We start from the raw sequence: 18,815 nt of genomic DNA, 5'->3' as shown, positions 1-18,815 counted from the left end.
ACGTGGCTGCCGGACACAGCACCCCAGCTACGGGAGCGACAAAAATGTACAAGGGTGTTTCTCTGGGTGGCTTGGAGTCACACAGTCACTTGGGAACGGAGGTTCCTTCCCCTTCATGCTCCGCCTTCTCCGGTACAATTAAGGCTGGATGGCGGGCACGCCGGTGTTCCAGCTCATGGGCAAGGGTAAGTGCGGAAGAGCCCAGACCCTTCTGGGCCTCGTCTGGGCATCAGCCCGAGGCACTCCTGCCCACAGTCCATTCGGCGGGAACTCCATCCGGGGCTGCATATGGCTGCAGGTGGGGCAGCAGGGACGCCCAGCTGTGGTTTCTGTTAATAGCAGCAGGACAGATCTGGGGAGGCAGCTGCCACTCGATTTCATACACGTTCCTTTGCTCCCTCCTCCATCCATATACTCCCCAGAGGCCCAGGCCCTCCCTCTGTAGGGGTCCTTCAACCTGTTCTTCCTGGCTGGGTGTCCTCAGGCAGTGACTCAGCCTCTCTGAGCCTCAGTGTCTTCGTCTGTCAAATGGGCACCCCTCTCCTGGCCTGGGCTGGGTTCAGGCCAGAATTTGGGAACTGGGGGTGGGCCCAGAAGGCCCAGCTCCTCAGGGGTGGGCAGGAAGTGTTTCTCATAGCCAGAGCCCAGTTGGGTGGAGGTCTTGGGGGGCTCCATAACCGGGAGCGGCTCCATTTCCTCCACTTTCAGGATGGGCAAGTCCCTGGGGGGCTGAGCCTGAGGCACCTCCTGGGAAGAAAAGAGACAGGGACTCTGCGTCCCCATTCTCCCCGGCCTGCTCCCACCCACTCCCTGCTGACCCCCTCATTCGCCAACCTCCCAGATGGCCCAGACAAGCCAGGCTTTTTAGCTCACCTCCACGTGGGGCTGGCCACAATTGCTATTGGCCGGATCAGGAATCTTCTCCCAGACCCAGCGGGGCAGTACCTTGTGCCGAAGGTGGAGGCACCTGGCGAGCAGGTAAGAGGGCAGAGAACCTAAGTGACCTGATACCCAGGCCCAGTTTGCAGCACCCAGGAATGTCCGTAGAACCCTGAGGCATTCCCTTACTGCTTGCCCCCCACCAAAGCTTAGCTAGTATCCAACAGTCCTCCCCACCTGGGCAAAGACCCACATGTATGACAGCCTCACCTTCTAGACGTGGCCAGGCTCACACCACAGCCGGTCAGGAGCAAGCCCCACAGGAGAAAGACACCCGGCAGAACTTTCCACTTCAGGCTGTTATCTGAGGCAGAGGGGCAGAACATTTGGATACCAGGGATGGGAGAGGGATCAGGAAAGGAGCACACATGAGGCCGGGTTTGGGTGAGGAAGGCAGGTAAAGGAGTGGGGCTTATGAGTGGGTAGGGGCTAAGGGTGGGGGAGATCTTGGGGTGGGAGTGGGCCTGTGAATAAAACAGTCATGGGTGAGAGGTCAATGTCAGGGATGGTTGAAAGGGTCAGAGACACACTGCTTGATAATCCAAAGTATTTAGTAGGATCCAAATACCCCTGAGGCATCATCAGGAACCACCCCCAAGTCAAAAGGTTGCTCACTCACCCAAACCCCTATCTCCTTGAAACTGAGCAGGGCCTCTCCTATGGCAGTCCCACCCCTCCCCCCTACCTGGTAGGTGAAGGCGGAGGCTGGGACCTGGTGGCCCCTGTCCTGCGTTGGTGGATGCAGTCACCCACAGCTCACAAGGACCCCAGGGAAGGTCGGGCAGGGTGATGTTCCGGGTGCTCCTGCTCACTGAAGGACACACCCAGAGAGGTTGGGGAGGCAGTCAAGTCCTACCTCAGGGCCTTTGCATGTGCTTCCTCTGTCTGCAACACTCTCCCCAGATATCCACATTGCTCCCGCCTTCAGGTCTTTGCTCAAATTTCACCTCCTCAGTGAGGCGTTCCCTGACCATTAGAAAGTTAACTCCACAAGGGCTGTATTCCCAGCACCTAGATCAGTGGCTGGCACACAGAAAGCCCTCAAAAATGATATATATTCAAACAAAAGAAAGAATGAGCATCATATTCCCCATATGCACATTAACCCAGTGAATGGAGATTCTCCCTAGGTGGGGAGAAGCACACCTCGCAGAACTATATCTGTTTACTTATTTTTACTAAACGGTGCTTTTTTGCTTTTTAGCCAAAAGAGGAAGTAGCTTTTCGGTTTGTTGTAGGATTATGGGAGACATGAACACTGATTGGGCTCTATTGCCATAGAAAGATGTCCAAAAAAAAAAACAACAAAAAAAAGAAAGATGTTCAAGTTAAATCAGCAGGGGAAAAAAAGAAAGTTGCAAAACATCACAGTCATAAGAGATTCCGAGGCCAAACTATAGTCTTTAACACTGTCATCTATTTAAAATAATAATAATCCAGGGGCACCTGGGTGTGATTAAGCATCTGACTTTTGATTTTGGCTCAGGTCATGATCTCAGGGTCCTCAGACTGAGCTCTGCATTGGGCTCCACACTGGGCATAGAACCTGCTTAAGATTCTTTCTTCCTCACCCTCCTTTCTCCCTCTCTAAAATGATAATGATAGGGGCATCTTGGTGGCTCAGAGGGTTAAAGCCTCTGCCTTTGGCTCAGGTCATGATCCCAGGGTCCTGGGATCGAGCCCCACATTGGGCTCTCTGCTCAGTAGGGACCATGCTTCCCTCCCTCTGCCTGCCTCTCTGCCTACTTGTGATCTCTCTTTGTCAAATAAATAAATAAAATCTTTTAAAAAAATGAAATGATAATGATAATAATAAATGTATATATATTTAATAATCTAGATATGTCTAAACATTTTAATCTAAAAAATTTTAAAATGGGGCAGCTGGGTGGCTCAGTCAGTTAAGCATCAGACTTTGGCTCAGGTCATGATCTCAGGATCCTAGGATTAGGGCCCCGAGGCAGGCAGCAGGGTGTCTGCTTCTCTCCCTCTGTTCTTCCCCCCAACTCATGTACACACACACACTCTCTCAAAAAAATAAATAAAATTCTAAAAAAATAGAAAAACAAAAATTTTATTCTAATGATCCATATGTACTTTTGTAATATGCAATCATGGAAAAGTAATTATGTTAAAAAATAGGCTTTATCAGAGACAAATGCCAAAGCACTGATGTAATGAGGGGTAAAATGACACTGAAGACTCTAGAAAAAAAAGTGCAAGGGATAAAATGAAAGCAGATTGGCAGGAAGTAGTTTGTTGACATCTGTGGGCACACCAGGGTTTATTATACTAGTCTCCCTACTTTTGTGTGTGCTAGAATTTTCTATAATACAAAGTTAAAAATCTTCAAAGATAGGGCGCCTGGGTGGCTCAGTGGTTTAAAGCCTCTGCCTTCGGCTCAGGTCGTGATCCCAGGTCATGGGATCGAGGCCCGCATTGGGCTCTCTACTCAGCAGGGAGCCTGCTTCCCCCTCTCTCTCTGCCTGCCTCTCTGCCCACTTGTGATCTCTGTCCGTCAAATTAAAAAAAAAAAAAAATCAAAGAACACAACTCCTATCTCAGTGTTAATAGATACATGGAAAAATCTGGAAGCTGCATTATCAGTGTCAGCAAAATTATGAGAATGCTGTGTTTTTTTTTTTTTTTAAGATTTATATATTTATTTATTTGAGAGAGAGACAGAGCATGGTGCGGGGAGGATCCCAAGTAGGCTTCCTCCCAAGTGGGGAGCCCAACATTGGGCTTGATCCCATGACTCTGAGATCATGACCTGAGCGGAGATCAAGAGTTGGTTGTGCAACCGACTGAGCCACCCAGGTGCCCCGAGAATGCTGATATTCTCAATGACATATTCCTTTAATGTGTCAGCTATGGCAATAAGCACAGATAACTTTTGTAATTAGGAACAAAAAAGGGGAATAACAATATTTCTAAAAAGGAATTTGCGTTCGGAGTAAAAATGTAGCCTATACCCAAAGGTATGAAAAAGAAATAAAAATAATACATAATCCTGTGATCCTGTTGACATTGTGGGCAATTTGTTTGCACATTTGTGCCTCTGCTTTGCACAATGCCAGGTTTATTTTACACAAATGGAACCATCTCATGGAGTTTTGTCATCTTTTTATCTTTTTCACTTAATGAACACGACAGGCATCTTTCAATATCAATAAATATAGATCAGAGACTTCATTTTTAATGGTCAAATGACAGTCCATTATACTGATAGCCACAAGGGTTATTGTCCACTAGGGAACAGACGACATCACAAATTTTCCCAGGCTCTGAGAGGGAACCAAAGGGGCCAATCCGGGGGGATGAGGGCGGGGTAGACTGATGGCTGGGTCTTGGGGGCGGGGCTAGGAGCAGGGGGCAGGAGGCAGTGAAGCTCACCATTCATGCAGACAGTAGGCTTGGTCCCGCTCTGTACATACACAGTGTAGTGCGTGAGATGGCCCCGGAGTTGATGTCTTGGGACCTCTCCCCACGCTATGGCGGGGGTCCCTGGAGGGGCATCCTGGAGTCGCCAAAGCACCGGCCCAGCTAGGGGCACTGGGGAGAAAGCCAGTGGGTTAAGGCCAGCTAGGGTTCCAGGGGGTTCCTCATTCTCCAGCTCCACCACTTACCCAGTTCCTCTCTGAACCTCCAGACTGAGGGGGCAGGGGCCATGCCCCAAGGAGAGACTGCTGTCACTGTGATTCGGTAGGGGACCCCTCCTTCAAAATTCCCTGGTCGGTGGAGGAGAAAGACAGTTAGAGTTGGCTCTCCCTCCCCTACTCATTTTCTACTCGGTAGACGTCTTCATTTGGGTCTCCTGAAAAATTCGTTGAGATGAATATTTGAGTAACAGTAATTGTTCTGGGTGGTAACCCCACAGAACGCCAACAGGGCATCTGGGAAGTGAAATAGGGAAAGAAAGGCCGCCAGTAAATGAGAACAAGTTCCCAATGCAGGCATTGGAAGCTCAATCCCGCTGGCGACCTCTGGGAGGCAGCAGAGAGCAGATGCTGGAAAGTGAGGGGAACCAAAGAGGGAGGAAACTGGGATATTTATCCACCAACACTTAGTAATAGGTGAAGGGCTGCATCTGGGGTGACTTAATTCACCAGCACCTCCAGACTGCTTCTCAGATGGGCAAAATACTTCAGTGACCAGAGAAAGTCTTCGAGCCAGGAAAGACGGGTGCCAGAGGCTGAGAGATGCTCAAACACCAGGCTATGGGTGGGGCCTGCATACCACCCATCATGGTGGGTGAGAGTCCTGAGGTCCCTTCACAAAACTACTGCTGCTGCCTGGCCTTCCCCAAATGGGAAATTTCCAGAATCAGGGCTCCTCCTTCCTTAGGAAGGACTCTGCCCTTCTTAAATGTTTCACTCAATACATTTTCATGCTCTCCTAAGTCCTTTACACCAAGGATGGGCTCCCCAATGCCACACCCCAGCCCAGAACTCACTGTAAGCCCCAAGATCCAAGTAGCCAACAGCCCCATGGACACCTCCATTTGGATGAACATCTCCAACACAAGGTATCCAAATGGATCCCCAAAATTCTGCCCCAGGACCTCCAATCAGAACCTGCCTGCTTCTTTCCCTTCCTCAGTTCCTACCTGGTATGGCCCTCACCCCTTCCCTGGTCCATTCCCCCTGAGAGCAGGCAGAGATCACCTGTAAGCAACAGAGTCAGGGCATATCCCTCCTCTGCTCAGAACTCTCCATGGTTCCTACCTCACACAGAGCAAAAGCCCAAGTCCCTCCTGTGGCCCACCAGGCCTTGCACAATTTGCTTGTCACCTCCCCGCCCTCATCTCCTCCCCCTCCCCCGCCCCCCACTCATTCCACTCCAGCCATGCAGGCCTCCTCGCTGTTCTAATACATCAGGCACATTCCTGTCTCTGGGCCTTTGCACTGCCTGTTCCCTCTTGCTTTTCCCTCAGACTTCCTCATAGCTCCCCCTCTCGCCTCCTTCAGGTCTTGGTTCAAATGCTGCTTTTCCAGGAAGGCCTTTTCTAAAAACCTTTCTTTCTAAAATAGCAATTCTCCCTCCTTCCCTTTGCCCTGTTTTATTCTTTTTTCCCCCAATTACATTATGGATGTACTTGTTTCGTTATTGTTTGTTTCACTGGGCTGCTCACTCCTCAAGAAAGTCAGCTCCATGAGGATGGGGATGTTGCTGCGAGAGTAAGTGGTGTGATGGTTCAGGGCCTGGCTTGAGGGGCCTGAGTATGTGTTTCAAATCCTGGTTCTACCATCTAATTGCTGTGTGGCCTCGGGTCAGTTGCTTCACTTCCCTGGGCTCTTTTCTTCATCTCTACCTTGAGCAGGATAATAACAGAAACTTACTTTATAAGGAAGTTTGAATAATTTAATGCTGCTGATAAGTGCCAAGAGGCAGCAGCTGCTGTCACTGCACACAGGTGTCTAGAACATGGCCAGGCACACAGTGAGTGGTCAGTGAACACTGCTTGCAGGAATTAATGATATTTTAACCACAACACTCCCTCCTGTAGGTCCACGCATCAGTCTGCTGGACAGGAGCTGGGATGGGAACCTAGGTGTCCCACGGCCTCACCTGGCAACAGAGCACTGAGGTTCTCAGGGGGAAGCCGGATCCAGCTGAGGTCCTCCAGGGGATCCCCGTCTTGAGCCCAGTCCACCACGTGCTCCTGCAACTCCCCAGACCCCCGCTGCCAAGTCACCAGCAGCCCCGTGCTGCCGGCAATGCTGCTGACCACCACGCCTCGGGGAGCGAGATCTGGACCTAGATGGGGGTTGGAGAAGTCTCTGCTGTTCTCTCGGGAAGTCGCCGCCTCCCTCTCCAGGGCACCGCTCGGAGGAAATTCACAGCCTCTTACCCAGGCAGGCCAAAGAAAGGTTGGTAAGAGGCTCCCAGCTCGTGGCATTGATGGCAGACACCCCAACCCACTCGGCCAGGGCGGGGATGAAGGAGCTGCAGCAGGAAGCCGTCTTCTGGATCAGCTCCTGGCCTTTGGCCTGGAACCAAACTTTATAGCTCATCTGCACGCAGTGCCCTGGGTCCTGGGGAATGAGAGGAAGAAGGGGTTAGGATCTCCCATCTACCAGATCCACAACCTGTGTATCTCAGTGAGGGCCACCTCACAAACCAGTCAGTGGAATATTTCTGTTGGCTCCACTTTACAGATGAAGAAACTAAGTCTCGGGGGGCTCAGTGGCAAAGGTGACATTAGAATACAGTTCCAGGACCCACATTAGGGGGAACTGAGTAAGGCGCTTCCCTTGGATGCAAAAGTTAAAGGGGAGGTTGCCAAAAACCCAGTAATCAAGAAAAATTATATTTTAATCAATCAAAATCAAGGGCAAAGAACCCACAACAAACTAAATTTCAAGATCTGAAGTACGGACAGGATCTGACCCTGCCCTTATATGAGCCTGCCTTGCTTGCCTCATCCTAGTCTGTGTCCTGTGCAATTCTTTGGGATTTCAAAATTCCTACTGTTGTATAGAGGGAAAACTTTTGTAGATGATTATCTTGTCTAATAATGTTAACTGGTCCTAGAACCAAACTCCTTTTGATGTACTAAGACAAAATCTTTGCTGGGGGGGGACCCTGGTTTTAATGCTCACCGAATTTTTAAATATTCAGAATAGGGGCACCTGGGTGGCTCAGTGGGTTAAAGCCTCTGCCTTCGGCTCAGGTCATGAAGCCAGGGTCCTGGGATTGAGCCCTGCATCAGGGTCCTGGGATAGAGCGCCAGGGTCTCTGCTCAGCAGGGAGCCTGCTTCCCCTCCTCTCTCTCTGCCTGCCTCTCTGCCTACTTGTGATCTCTGTCTGTCAAATAAAAAAATAAAATAAAATAAAATCTTTAAAAAAAAAGGATCTCCTGTCTCAATAAATATGATCTTTTAGGGGCGCCTGGGTGGCTCAGTGGGTTAAGCCTCTGCCTTCGGCTCAGGTCATGATCTCAGGGTCCTGGGATCGAGCCCTGCATCGGGCTCTCTGCCCGACGGGGAGCCTGCTTCCCTCTCTCTCTGCCTGCCTCTCTGCCTACTTGTGATCTCTGTCTGTCAAATAAATAAATAAATAAATCTTTAAAAAAAATATGATCTTAAAAAAAAATAAATATTCAGAATACATGGGGACTTTCTAGGCAGTTTTTATGATCAATTCGCAGCACAATCTCTGTTCTTTTTTTTTTTTTTTTTTTAAGATTCTATTTATTCGACAGAGACACAGTGAGAGAGGGAACACAAGCAGGGGGAGCGGAAGAAGAAGCAGGCTTCCCGCCAAGCAGAGAGCCTGATGAGGGCTCGATCCCAGAACCCTGGGACCATGACTTGAGCCGAAGGCAGACGCTTAACGACTGAGCCACCCAGGCACGCCACAATCTGTGTTCTAATTAGAAAATTCTTTAATGTGCCCTGCATCACCTCACGCCTTTGAAATCCCTGGAACCTGGATCTATGGCCTGGAATGTGGTCAACTTTGGTAAATATCCCAATTATATATGGAAGAAAGGCATATTCTGACACTTCCTATGTAAGTCCATTAGGTTGTTCGTTAATCACCTGTTCATATAGTCTAGATCTTCACTTGTTTTCCATCTATTATGAAATCACTGATGGGGTATATTAAAATTTCCCACAACAGTTGTGGATTCATGTATTTCTCCTTGTAGTTCTGTCAATTTTTGCTATATGTATTTTAAAGCCATATTATTAGGTACATACAGATTTAGTCTTCCTCTCACATTGCTGAGCTGCATAATGGCCATATGCAGTTACTTTATTTTCCCTTTCTCTTCCACAGAATATTACAATTAGAACACTTTATTATATATTCATTAAGGCACGAGAAAAATGGGTTATCTACGTATTTCATTTCAGCATAGTGAAGGGGTGTTAACAAAGTATGTGTTATGACATAGACACTGAGGCTGTGAATTGGTGTGAGACTCAGCTCTGCCACTAACCAGTTGTGTGGTCTGAAGCAACCTCTCTGTGTCTCTCTCTCTCTCTCTTTTTTAAGATTTTATTTATTTGACAGAAAGAGAGAGAACACAAGTAGGCAGAGCAGCAGACAGAGAGAGACGGGAAGCAGGTTCCCCGCTGAGCAGGGAACCCAATGTGGGGCTCAATCCCAGGACCCTGAGATCATGACCTGAGCCGAAGGCAGAGGCTTAACCCATTGAGCCACTCAGGCACCCCAGTGTGTCTCATTTTTCTTATCTGTAAAGTCAGTTAATATAAACGAGCATGGAGGCTAGAACCTGGCACATAGTAAGAGGTCTTAAATGTGGTTAAAATTAATATTAGATTGTGAGGCCCAAGAGGGTATGGGCTCTGTTGTTTTGTTCCTTGCCATATTTACTGTGAGCCAGGGCCTAGCAATGCCTGGAACATAGCAGATGCTCAACAGATTTGGATCAATGAGGACGGCTGCATCATTGTCTATCATCTCCTAATGTCATTCTGACACTAGCATTCAAGCCCGGGCACACTGTGCTGTATTTTATGGAGCTGAGCCTAGTCTTGCTTTCAAACCTCTGCACCTGCTGTGGCCCCCTGCTTGTAACATCTGTATACACCTTCATGTCTCAGCTCAGATCTCCCAGAAGTAGCTGACATGGGTGGAGGCTAGCTCTGTGCCCAGCACTATGCCAGGGCCTCTCTGAGCATCCCCTCCTTGGAGCCTTGGAGCAATCTCAAGAAGGCGGCACTGGAACCGCCATCTTGTTTACACTGGTGTTATCTGGGGCTTTTTGATGTGTGCAGAAAGAATGGCACCGCTCTCCATAGCTCACCTTCCACAGAAGCAGGGGTTCCTGTCTGCCTGGTGTCCCACAGAGGTTCCCAGATATCCATACATCTTTTGGAGCTGTCAAGGATGAGGGAAGGGGGTACAAATGAGAGCGGCCTAGTGGTACATACTGCCAGGAGGGGAGACGAGGTTATAGGGGCAAGCCTGGAGACCCTCACCAGAGGGCAGCGTCTGGAAGGACAAAATGGGGCTCCACTCGCTCCAAAGATTCTCTTCTTTCTCCATTCGACAGTGGCCCCGCACCTCATAGCCAGTGGCCCGCTCCAGGTCCTGAATTTCAACAGGTGCCAGGGGAATGGACTTCAATTCTGGCTCCAGCTGGGGGATAGAGAGGAAAGAGCAATGAAGCCGAGGACTGAGTTGAGAGTACTTGACCCGATATGTCAGCAGACTCCAACTAGTCTGCTTTGTCCCAAACCCTAGGGTTCTCAGGACACAGGGCTTTTGTATTTGAAATTGGGACAACCCAGGACGCCTGGGTGGCTCAGTTGGTTAAGCAGGTGCCTTCGGCTCAGGTCATGATCCCAGCGTCCTGGGATCGAGTCCCACATCGGGCTCCTTGCTCTGCAGGGAGCCTGCTTCTCCCTCTGCCTCTGCCTGCCATTCTGTCTGCCTGTGCTCGCTCTCTCTCTCTCTCATAAATAAATAAAATCTTTAAAAAAAAAAAAAGAAAAGAAAAGAAAACATTTGAAATTGGGACAATCCCAGGCAAGAAGAAGAGACGAACTAGCCACCCTGTGGGTCATGTATAGGAGTAGGTAGTAAATTTTATCATTATCCCCATTTTACAGTTGAGGAAAACTGAGGCCCAGAGAGGGGAAGTGACTTGCCCAAGGTCACAAAGCAGATGAATGCTGGAGCTGAGAGTCATAATCGGGCAGTCAGATTCCAAAGCCTATATCTCAGCATTTCTCTGAATTGCATGAATAATCACAATGACAACGGTCTTCTACATGGCAAAGTTTTGCAGGAGGCAGCTGAGACTATTGGTTATCCCTAATATCCATTCTCGCCTTTTTCCTTTGGAAATGGAAGTTCTGAATATCAGCTGGAAATGCAGCTGTCAAGAGTAAGGACTCCATTTCCCAGCCTCCCTTACAATCAGGTGAGACCAGGTGACTGTGCTCTGGCCAACGTGATATGAGAGGAAATGATCCTGGTAACTTCTGGGTTGTACAAAGTATATGGGCTGGTCCCCCAACTCCTTCTGGGGTCTCCTTGCTCTAAAGTTCTCTTCCATTTTTCTTGCTGTGTGAGCTTGCTAAGGTGCTTCACTTCTCTGAGGTTGGCTCCCCCAGCTATGAAATAAAAATCTTACAAGCATCTACTATAGGGGCACCTGGCGGGCTCAGTCAGTGGAGTATGCGACTCTTGATCTTGGCGTCCTGAGTTTGAGCCCCATGTGTGAGGCAGAGCTTACTTAAAATAAACAAAAATTAACAAACAAATAAATAAATAAAAGCATCTACTATACAGGGAGGTGGGGAGGGACTCATCAAGATAATCCATGCAATTAGCTTGGGACCTGATGTATACCAGGTGCTCATAAATGTCAGCTGCCTTTATTCATTATTTTGGGGTGTTTAAACTAAACCTTGCTCCTTTGCTGTAAAATGGGTAGGTATAAAATGCACCCACTTCAAAGAGTTCTTGGAAGGGTTCCATAATTTAAAGGTTAATGTAAGCTATTGGAGAACTTCTATTCATTCACAACAATGTTTGAGGACGTTTACTGAGTTTCTTAAGAATTCCAAGTGGAATTTGGGACCGGGACTGCATGGAATTTTATATTATTTGATGGTGGGATTTTTTAGCTGAACAAGATGCACGTACAGGCCTTTTGTATGAGATGTGGACAGATCAGAAGGGCAAGTAAGGAACACGTCCTGGGCTGGGTTTCTGATTTGGGGATAATGCCATGGGCCCTGCCTGGAAGACAGTGAGGAAAAGGGGGGCCCCTGACACTCACCGGGGTCCAGGCCGTCCCCTGGCATCTTCGATAGTAGAACTGGCAGGCCATGACATTATGGGGTGGCCATACAGGTGGGGCCCAATGGACTGTGGCCTCCAGGGGCTCATCCTCTGAAAAGTCCACATCAGGGTACAGCCTGGGGGCATCTGGCTTCACTGAGGAAGGGGAGGCCAGGTGCATTAAGCAAGGACCTCAGGGACCACCCACCCACATAGTGCACACCCCCCCCATCCCACCGATTACTTCGGGTTTCCAGATTCACGAAGACTGGGGGCCAGAGAGGCTGGCCTGCCTTGGTACCCCAGACAAGCAGTTCATCAGACATGGTAAGCTGTTCCCTCGGAATGGTCACCCAGCTCTGCCCGGCAGGCACTGGCACAGTCCACGTTCTTTTGGAATGGCTGTGAGGAGAGATGTGGGGATGAGGGTGTGTGGTGTATATCAGTGTAGGGCCAGAGCCATAAGGATAACTCCTCTCCCTGGGTTCAAATCCCAGCTCTGCCACTTCAGAGCTGTGTGACCTTGAACAACTGACTTGACTTCTCTGTGCCTGTGTCCTCATCTACAAAATGAGGGTGATAGCAGTACCTGCTGAAGGGCTGGAGAGCCAGGGCAATCGATGAGACAATAAACGGAATGTGTTTAAAACCGCACTGGCTGCCCAGTACATGTCATGCGAGCATTGCTTATTGTGTTCATTGGCACCTGCTTATAAGTACGCCATTTGCCCTTACGCAACTATCCAGTCAGCAGATACATACTGACAGGCCCTCTTGTAGAAGCTGGGGACAGGGCTACGACCAAGGCGGGTGAGGACCTGCTCTCTGGAGCTGCTCTTCCTGTGTGGGAGGCAGAATCCCTAACGTATATAATGGATGATAAAGAACAATCATCAGGGAGATGAGGAATGACAGTGCTGTTTCAGGTCAGAGATCTCTCGGATGAGACTTTTGAAAAAAGGCCTGAAGGTCATGAGGGCGGAGCCATGCAGTACCTGGGGGAAAGCATTTCAGGAAAAAGCAGCCTCTGCAGGTGCAAAGACCTTGAGGTACACTCACGGCTGTGCTTGAGGAACGGCAAGGAGGAGGCCCGCATGGCAGGAGTGGAATGAGTGAGGGGGAGAGTGGGAGGAGGCGAGGGCAGCGAGGTGAAAGGCAGACTGTGCAAGGCCTAGCAGGCCACAGGAAAGACTTGGGTTTTTACCCCAGTGAGGTGGGACCCCTGGAGGGCCGGAAGCAAAGCAGAGATGTGCCCTGACGCGGATGTTCACAGGCGCCCCCTGGCGGCTGTGGCGAAGAACAGACTGTGGGCTGGAAGGTGCAGGCCAGGGGCCCCAGGAGAGAAGGTGACTGACGGCATGGCCCAGGTTAGCCATGGTGGATGGGGGCTGGACCAGGGTGGGTGCCCAGGAAGGAGATCGCGTCAGATTCTGGATAATGTAGAAGGTGGAGCTGGCAAGGCTTGCTGACAGACCAGATGCGGGTGACAGCGAGCCGTGTTTAGGATATCCTGACAGATTAGATTTCAAAAGTTCAGAACAAGGCCTTCATAAAACAGCAGTAACAACAAAAACGCAGGTGCTGGTGAAGATGCGGAGAAACTGCAGCCGTGGTACATTGCTGAAGGGAATGGAAAATGTCACAGCTGCCGCAGGAAACAGTTGGGCAGTTCCTCAAAAAGTTAAACACAGAATTGCTATAGGACCCAGCAATTTCACTCCTAGGCACAGACCCCAAAGAATCGAAAAACAGGAACTCAAGAACTTGGCCATGCATGTTCATAATAGTGTGAGTCACAATCGCCAAAAGATGAAAGCAAACCAAATATCCACCAACAGATGAGTGGATACCCCACACGTGATAGATCCATACAGTGGAGTATCACTTAGCCATAAAAAAGGAAGGGTGTTCTGATTCCTGCTACTACATGGATGGACCTCAAAAACATACTAAGTGGAAGAAGCCACACATGAAAGGCCACATTTCTTATAATTCCATTTATAGGAAATGTTCAGAACAGGCAAATCCATAGAGACAGAAAGCAGGGTGGTGCTTGTCAGGGGCTGGTAGGGGGCAGGGGGAGGAGGATGAGGAGTGGCTGCTAATGGGGATGGAACTTCCTTTTGGGGTGATGAGAATGTTCTGGAACTAGACAGAGGAGGTTGTTGCACAACACTGTGAATATACCAAATGCCACTGAATTGTTCATTGTTTGTTTGGGTTTTTTAAGATTTTATTTATTTATCTGACAGAGAGAGAGAGGAAGAGAGTAGGAGCAGGAGGAGGGGTAGAGGGAGAGGTAGAAGCAGACTCCCAGCTGAGCAGGGAGCCCGACATGGAGCTTGAGCCCAGGATGCCAGGATCATGACCTGAGCAGAAAGCAGACACTTAACCAACTGAGCCACCCAGGCACCCCCTGAACTGTTCATTTAAAAATGGGTTAGCTTTATGTGACGTGGATTTATCTCATTAAAAAAGGGGGAGGCCTTCTCCAACTCCTCCATCTTACACCATTTAAAACTAGGCCCCTCTGGAACGGAATGGCGGTGATGATTACACAACAATGTGAATGTATTTGATGCCACTGAACTGTACACTAAAAATGGTTGAGAAAAAAAGATGGTAAATTTTATGAGTATTTCACCATCATTAAACACAAACAAACAAGGGGCACCTGGAGGGCTTAGTCTGTTGAGCATCTGCCTTAGGCTTGGGTCATGATCCCAGGGTCCTGCATTGGGCCCCTGCTTCTCCCTCTGCCTGCAGCTCCCCCTGCTTGTGCGCGCTCTCTCTGACAAATATAGAGATAAAATCTCTTTTAAAAACTCCCCAAAAACAAAAAACAAAAACCAGGCAACTGGCTGGCTCAGTTGGTAAAGCGTCTGCCTTTGGCTCAGGTCATGATCCCAGGGTCCTGGGATTGAGCCCTGCATGGGGCTCCCTGCTCAGTGGGGAGCATATTCTCTCACTCCCTCTGTGTGCTTGCTCACTCTCTATTTCTCTCTCTCTCTCTCTCTCAAATAAATAAATAAATAAATAAAAACCCACCCACCCCACTGTGGTTCCCACCTTTCAATGCCCCTTTTACTCCTCCCTCAAGTAGCCACATCTGAAATGAATTCCAGTTTGCAGGTGTGCTTCATTATGAGGGAACCTAGGTCTCCCCTTGACTCCACGAGGGACAGGCTTTCTGACTGCCTCTTTCATTGTTGCATCCCTAGCACCAGACCAAATTACCTTTTTATATCCTCAGAGAAGTTAGGTTACTTGCTTGCCTAAGGTCACACAGCAATAAAAAACACCTTCTAATTATTAAGCAATTTCTCTTTGCCGATGCCTAATTCATTGAACCCTCAGAACTAACGCTGGGAGGCAGGTTTCTTTATCATCATCTTTTGACAGAGGAGGAGGAGAGGCTTGGGGGCGGGGTGTCAGTGACTGGTCTAGGGTCACACAACAAGGAAATGCTGAAACCTGGAATCAAGGGCTTGAGAGGGGTAGGGCTGCGGAGCAGAACTATTGGGGTCCTCTCAACCCGAGTATGCTAGGACCTGAGCGGCCACCCTCGAAAGCGTCAGTTTCCCCACGTCAGCCGGTTGTACTCACTACTTCTGGCTCTGGAGGTGCAGCGTGGAGGGTGCTCCCAGGTCCCCAAGAGCTTCCCACGAGCAGTTCAGATCGCCCAAGGGTCCAACTCCATAGCACTGCAGTGGCCCAGGGCTGTCTGGAGAGGGACGTGGGGGTGGGGGCGCGCAGGGTGTCGGAGGGAATGGGCTCAATTCCCCCATCCTGCACATCCCAGAACCTGAATTTCCCCCGACTTCTGCCAATTGTGGAGGGCGATCCGGGGGTCCCTTCCCGGCGAGAGCAGCAGGAAAGGGACTATGGATACCCCTCCCCAGTCTTTGGGCATAACTCCTCCCCTCCCTCTGCCAGCCACATCCTGTTACCACCCCTAGAGCCTCCACCCCACCCCTCGGCCTCGGGCTCCCACCTCGCGGCCGACCCCCCACCCTCGACCCCGTTCGCCAACTCGTCTCTCCGCCCGGTCCCTGCCGGGGGAGGTGCAGAGGGGCATCTGCCCCTCCGGGGTTCGTTCCGCAAACTTGCGGTGCACGCGGAGGCTCGGCGCTCTCGCGGCGATCGCGGCGGCAGGGCGCCTGACACGAGCTCGCTCCACAACTCACCCCGGGACCGAGTCCGGTGGCCCAGCAGCAACAGCAGGGGCAGCAGCACCAGCTTGGGCCGCGGCCCGAAGAGGGGGGCCCGGGGCCCCCGCATGGCGCCCCACCGCGCCCCGGAGTCCTGCCCGGCCCTGCCCGGCCCAGCGCGGCCGCGCCGTCCGCCTGGCTCTCCCGCCCCAACAGAGAGCGGCGAAGGGAAGCGTCCCTCAGCTCCCAGCCGCCTCCGCACCTTGCTCTCCGGGACCCCGCCCCTTCCCTCCGAGGCGGAAAGTCCCCCGCCGCGCGGGCTGCCGCCGCAGAAGAGGAGGGGGGACGGCCCGGGGCCTGCTGCAGGGCGCCGCCGAGCACTGCTGAGACGAGCGCGGCATCCTCCCTCCCCATAACACACACACGCACGCCGCCGCAAAGTCCTTTGGAACTTTTATTTTGGGCGTTGAAGAAGGTTCTGATCCGTCCTCTCACCCAGACTCCCACCCCAGGATGTGAAGGAACCCAGGGCTCCCACCACCAGTTCTAGGGTCTCCAGCCTGAGAACCCCAGCAGGTGGAGGGGGAGGGGGAGGAAGGCAGGGAGGAAGGAGTGGGCAAAGGCTGGGATGGAGCAGGAGCATAATTTGCTCTGGTCAGGAGACAGTGGCCACAGTTGGGGCAAGAGAATCAGTGTGGGCAAAGGTCTGGATGAGGGTAGATCGGTTGGGGTAGAGTCGGGGCACCACAGCAGCAGAGAACAGTGCAGGCCAGGCAAAGAGGTGATATGGCCTGGGGAGAGGTCAGGGGTCAGGGTCAGAGATCCCCATTTGGCCAAGTAGGTGCAGTTTGCTCAGGGTCAGGATAGGCTGGTCAAAGGTCAGGGTCATTTAGGGGTGACTGTCCAAGTGCAAGCACCTGACCTGACTTGCTGATGAATGAATGCATGAGAGGCCAGAGGTGGGTGCTCAGCTGGACCCCGGGCCCCTGGCCACCCAGGCCCTGGTCTAGCAGAGGCTGCTGATGTCACTCTTACTGCACCCCCACTTGCAGCAGCTGCTGGAGAGACCTGCCACGACATCGCGGCCACCGCGCAGAGCCCCCAGAGCTCCCTGCCAGCCAGGTTCGCTCCCATAGAAAGCCAGGGGGTTCTTGGTCCGGGCCAACCACTCGCTGGAGGCTACTGCCTCATCCCCCTCACTGTCTGTGTCGGAGTCTGCATCTGGGAAGCGGGAAGATGAAAAGAGTTAGTGCTTGGGACTCAGCTTCTGTCAAACTCACAGTCTGGCTGGCCTAGCTACTTGGATTCTTGTGATGCAGGCTCACGGCCAAAAGTTTTATTCTATTCAGGCCTGGGTTCCAGGTTTGATGGGCAAATTATTCAACCTCAACGAGCTTGCCTTTCCTCTCTTGCCATTTCTCTTCTCCTACTCTTTATTTATTGAGAGACTGATGGTTTAGAACATGTGTTTTGGGGGGCACCTGGGTGGCTCCCATAGGTTAAGCATCCAGCTCTTGATTCTGGCTCAGGTCATGATCTCAGGGTCATGGGTCAAGCCTCACTCAGTGAAGTGGGGCATCTCCTTGAGGATTCTGTCTCTCCCTCCAGGTCTGCCCCTCCCCCCCCCACTCAGGCTAGTTCTCTCTCTCTAAAATCAATAAATAAATCTAAATTAAAAAATAATAAAATGGGGCGCTTAAAAAAAAAAAGAACGTGTGTTTGGGAGCAGAGCTAAGCACCCATCCAGTCTCTCTGAGTTACAATCCTGAGCAAATGAATTTACTTCTCTGACTCTTGGTTTCCTCTGCAAAGTGGGGGTAGTAGTAACTCCTGTCTTCTAGAGTTTTATATGGAGTAGATGAGATAATTAATACCCATAGAAAAGCTTCGAACCGTGTCTGGCATATCAGAAGCACTCAAAATAGCACTGATCATTTATTGAGCACTTACTGTGTGCCAGACACTGCTTTAAAGGATTTAGTGGATTAACTCCTTTATTCCTCACAATGACAACCCCATGAGGTGGGTGCAGCTGTTATCATCCCCAATTTCCAGATGAGAACCCCGAGGCACCATCTGGTGGACTATCTTGCACAAGAAAACCCAGCTATGAAGTTGTAGGGCTGCTACTTGAACCCAGGAAGTGTGTCTTCCAGCTCCTGCCCCTTATGAAACAAGGCCCCATACCCCCCACTTGAGCCCTGACTGAGACCCCCGCCCAGTTTAGACGGTGTCCGAATCTGCTTTGGACTCAGTGTCGTCACTTAACTATCCTGGAAGATTTACAGACTGTGCCTCCTATTTTCAGATAAAAGGGGCTCGGAGAGGGTAATCAACTCGTTAGGAGAGTCACCTGCTAGGTGGCAAAATCTGGCCTTGTGTACCCCCTGCTATCTTCCTCAGAGGCTAGAAAGCACTTCAATGTGGGTTTCTAAATGGCATCCCACCTCCCACCCCCACCCCCCATCCTAGGAGTTGTGCAAGTTGTGCTCCAGAAATAGCAGCGAGTTCTGTGGTGACTAGAGGGTGTGAATGGCTTGCCTCCCCCATCCCAGCTCTGCTAACTGGCTCCCCTCACCTTTGCCCATCTTTGAGGCCTGGGCAAGTTTCCCCAGTTGCATGTAGTAGGACAGGACTCTTCTGCCCCGTCCCTGCCTCTTTGGACCATCCCGTGTTCCATCCACTGGCCACCCACCCCCTCCCCCCACACCCTCCCTTCCCAGCCTTACCTGTAGCTTCAGAGGCCAGGATGTCCGACCGTCTCCACCGGGAGCCCCCGCAGGTGAAGATGACTGCCCGGATGAATTCCCTGCCGCAGAGCTTCACCCCGTAGGGCGATGCTCGGGCCTCAGACGTCAGCCACAGCTCCCCAGCCAGCACCCACACAGTTAGCAGCAGCAGCAGCAGCGGGCGCTTGGCCATGCTGGACAGGACACCTGTGACTCTGGGGCACAG

The 18,815-nt window shown here is 50.9% G+C and overlaps 2 protein-coding genes across 4 annotated transcripts; both read right to left on the bottom strand.

Annotated features, from left to right (window-relative positions):
* Window positions 1-315: 315 nt before the first annotated feature.
* On the bottom strand, window positions 316-16,037 carry IL27RA (interleukin 27 receptor subunit alpha). Of its 3 annotated transcripts, XM_032835887.1 has the most exons (14): window positions 15,897-16,033; window positions 15,316-15,433; window positions 11,954-12,111; window positions 11,708-11,865; window positions 9,897-10,056; window positions 9,722-9,795; window positions 6,794-6,977; window positions 6,511-6,699; window positions 4,569-4,670; window positions 4,336-4,494; window positions 1,625-1,750; window positions 1,150-1,243; window positions 874-967; window positions 316-747 (listed from the first exon to the last, which is right to left on the bottom strand). In XM_032835887.1, the coding sequence occupies exons 1-14, from the start codon at window positions 15,988-15,990 to the stop codon at window positions 493-495; spliced, it is 1,965 nt and encodes a 654-aa protein (XP_032691778.1). In that variant the 5' UTR covers window positions 15,991-16,033; the 3' UTR covers window positions 316-492. The 3 variants fall into 3 exon arrangements, with proteins under 3 accessions (XP_032691778.1, XP_032691779.1, XP_032691780.1); XM_032835888.1 differs by lacking the exon at window positions 4,569-4,670 and having other exon boundaries at window positions 15,897-16,037; XM_032835889.1 differs by lacking the exon at window positions 1,625-1,750 and having other exon boundaries at window positions 15,897-16,035.
* An 829-nt stretch (window positions 16,038-16,866) lies between these two features.
* On the bottom strand, window positions 16,867-18,815 carry RLN3 (relaxin 3). The gene is made up of 2 exons (XM_032835890.1): window positions 18,586-18,815; window positions 16,867-17,092 (listed from the first exon to the last, which is right to left on the bottom strand). The coding sequence occupies exons 1-2, from the start codon at window positions 18,780-18,782 to the stop codon at window positions 16,867-16,869; spliced, it is 423 nt and encodes a 140-aa protein (XP_032691781.1). The 5' UTR covers window positions 18,783-18,815.

Source organism: Lontra canadensis, unplaced genomic scaffold (assembly GCF_010015895.1).
Source record: "Lontra canadensis isolate GAN:19392208 unplaced genomic scaffold, GSC_riverotter_1.0 scaffold88, whole genome shotgun sequence".
Classification (NCBI taxonomy): Eukaryota; Metazoa; Chordata; class Mammalia; order Carnivora; family Mustelidae; genus Lontra; species Lontra canadensis.
Note: the sequence above shows the minus strand (reverse complement) of the source record. Positions and strands in the feature narration are given on the sequence as shown.

Bases quoted from the DNA above. Each gene is read 5' to 3' on its own strand.
- IL27RA (XM_032835887.1), bottom strand. From the start codon at position 15,990: ATGCGGGGGCCCCGGGCCCCCCTCTTCGGGCCGCGGCCCAAGCTGGTG. The intron at 15,434-15,896 runs GTGAGTTGTGGA...GTCCCTCTCCAG, and splicing joins CCACCGGACTCGGTCCCGGG to ACAGCCCTGGGCCACTGCAG. The intron at 4,671-6,510 runs GTGAGGCCGTGG...TCCACCGACCAG, and splicing joins CCTCAGTGCTCTGTTGCCAG to GGAATTTTGAAGGAGGGGTC.
- RLN3 (XM_032835890.1), bottom strand. From the start codon at position 18,782: ATGGCCAAGCGCCCGCTGCTGCTGCTGCTGCTAACTGTGTGGGTGCTG. The intron at 17,093-18,585 runs GGCTGGGAAGGG...CTTTTCATCTTC, and splicing joins GCCTCTGAAGCTACAGGTAA to CCGCTTCCCAGATGCAGACT.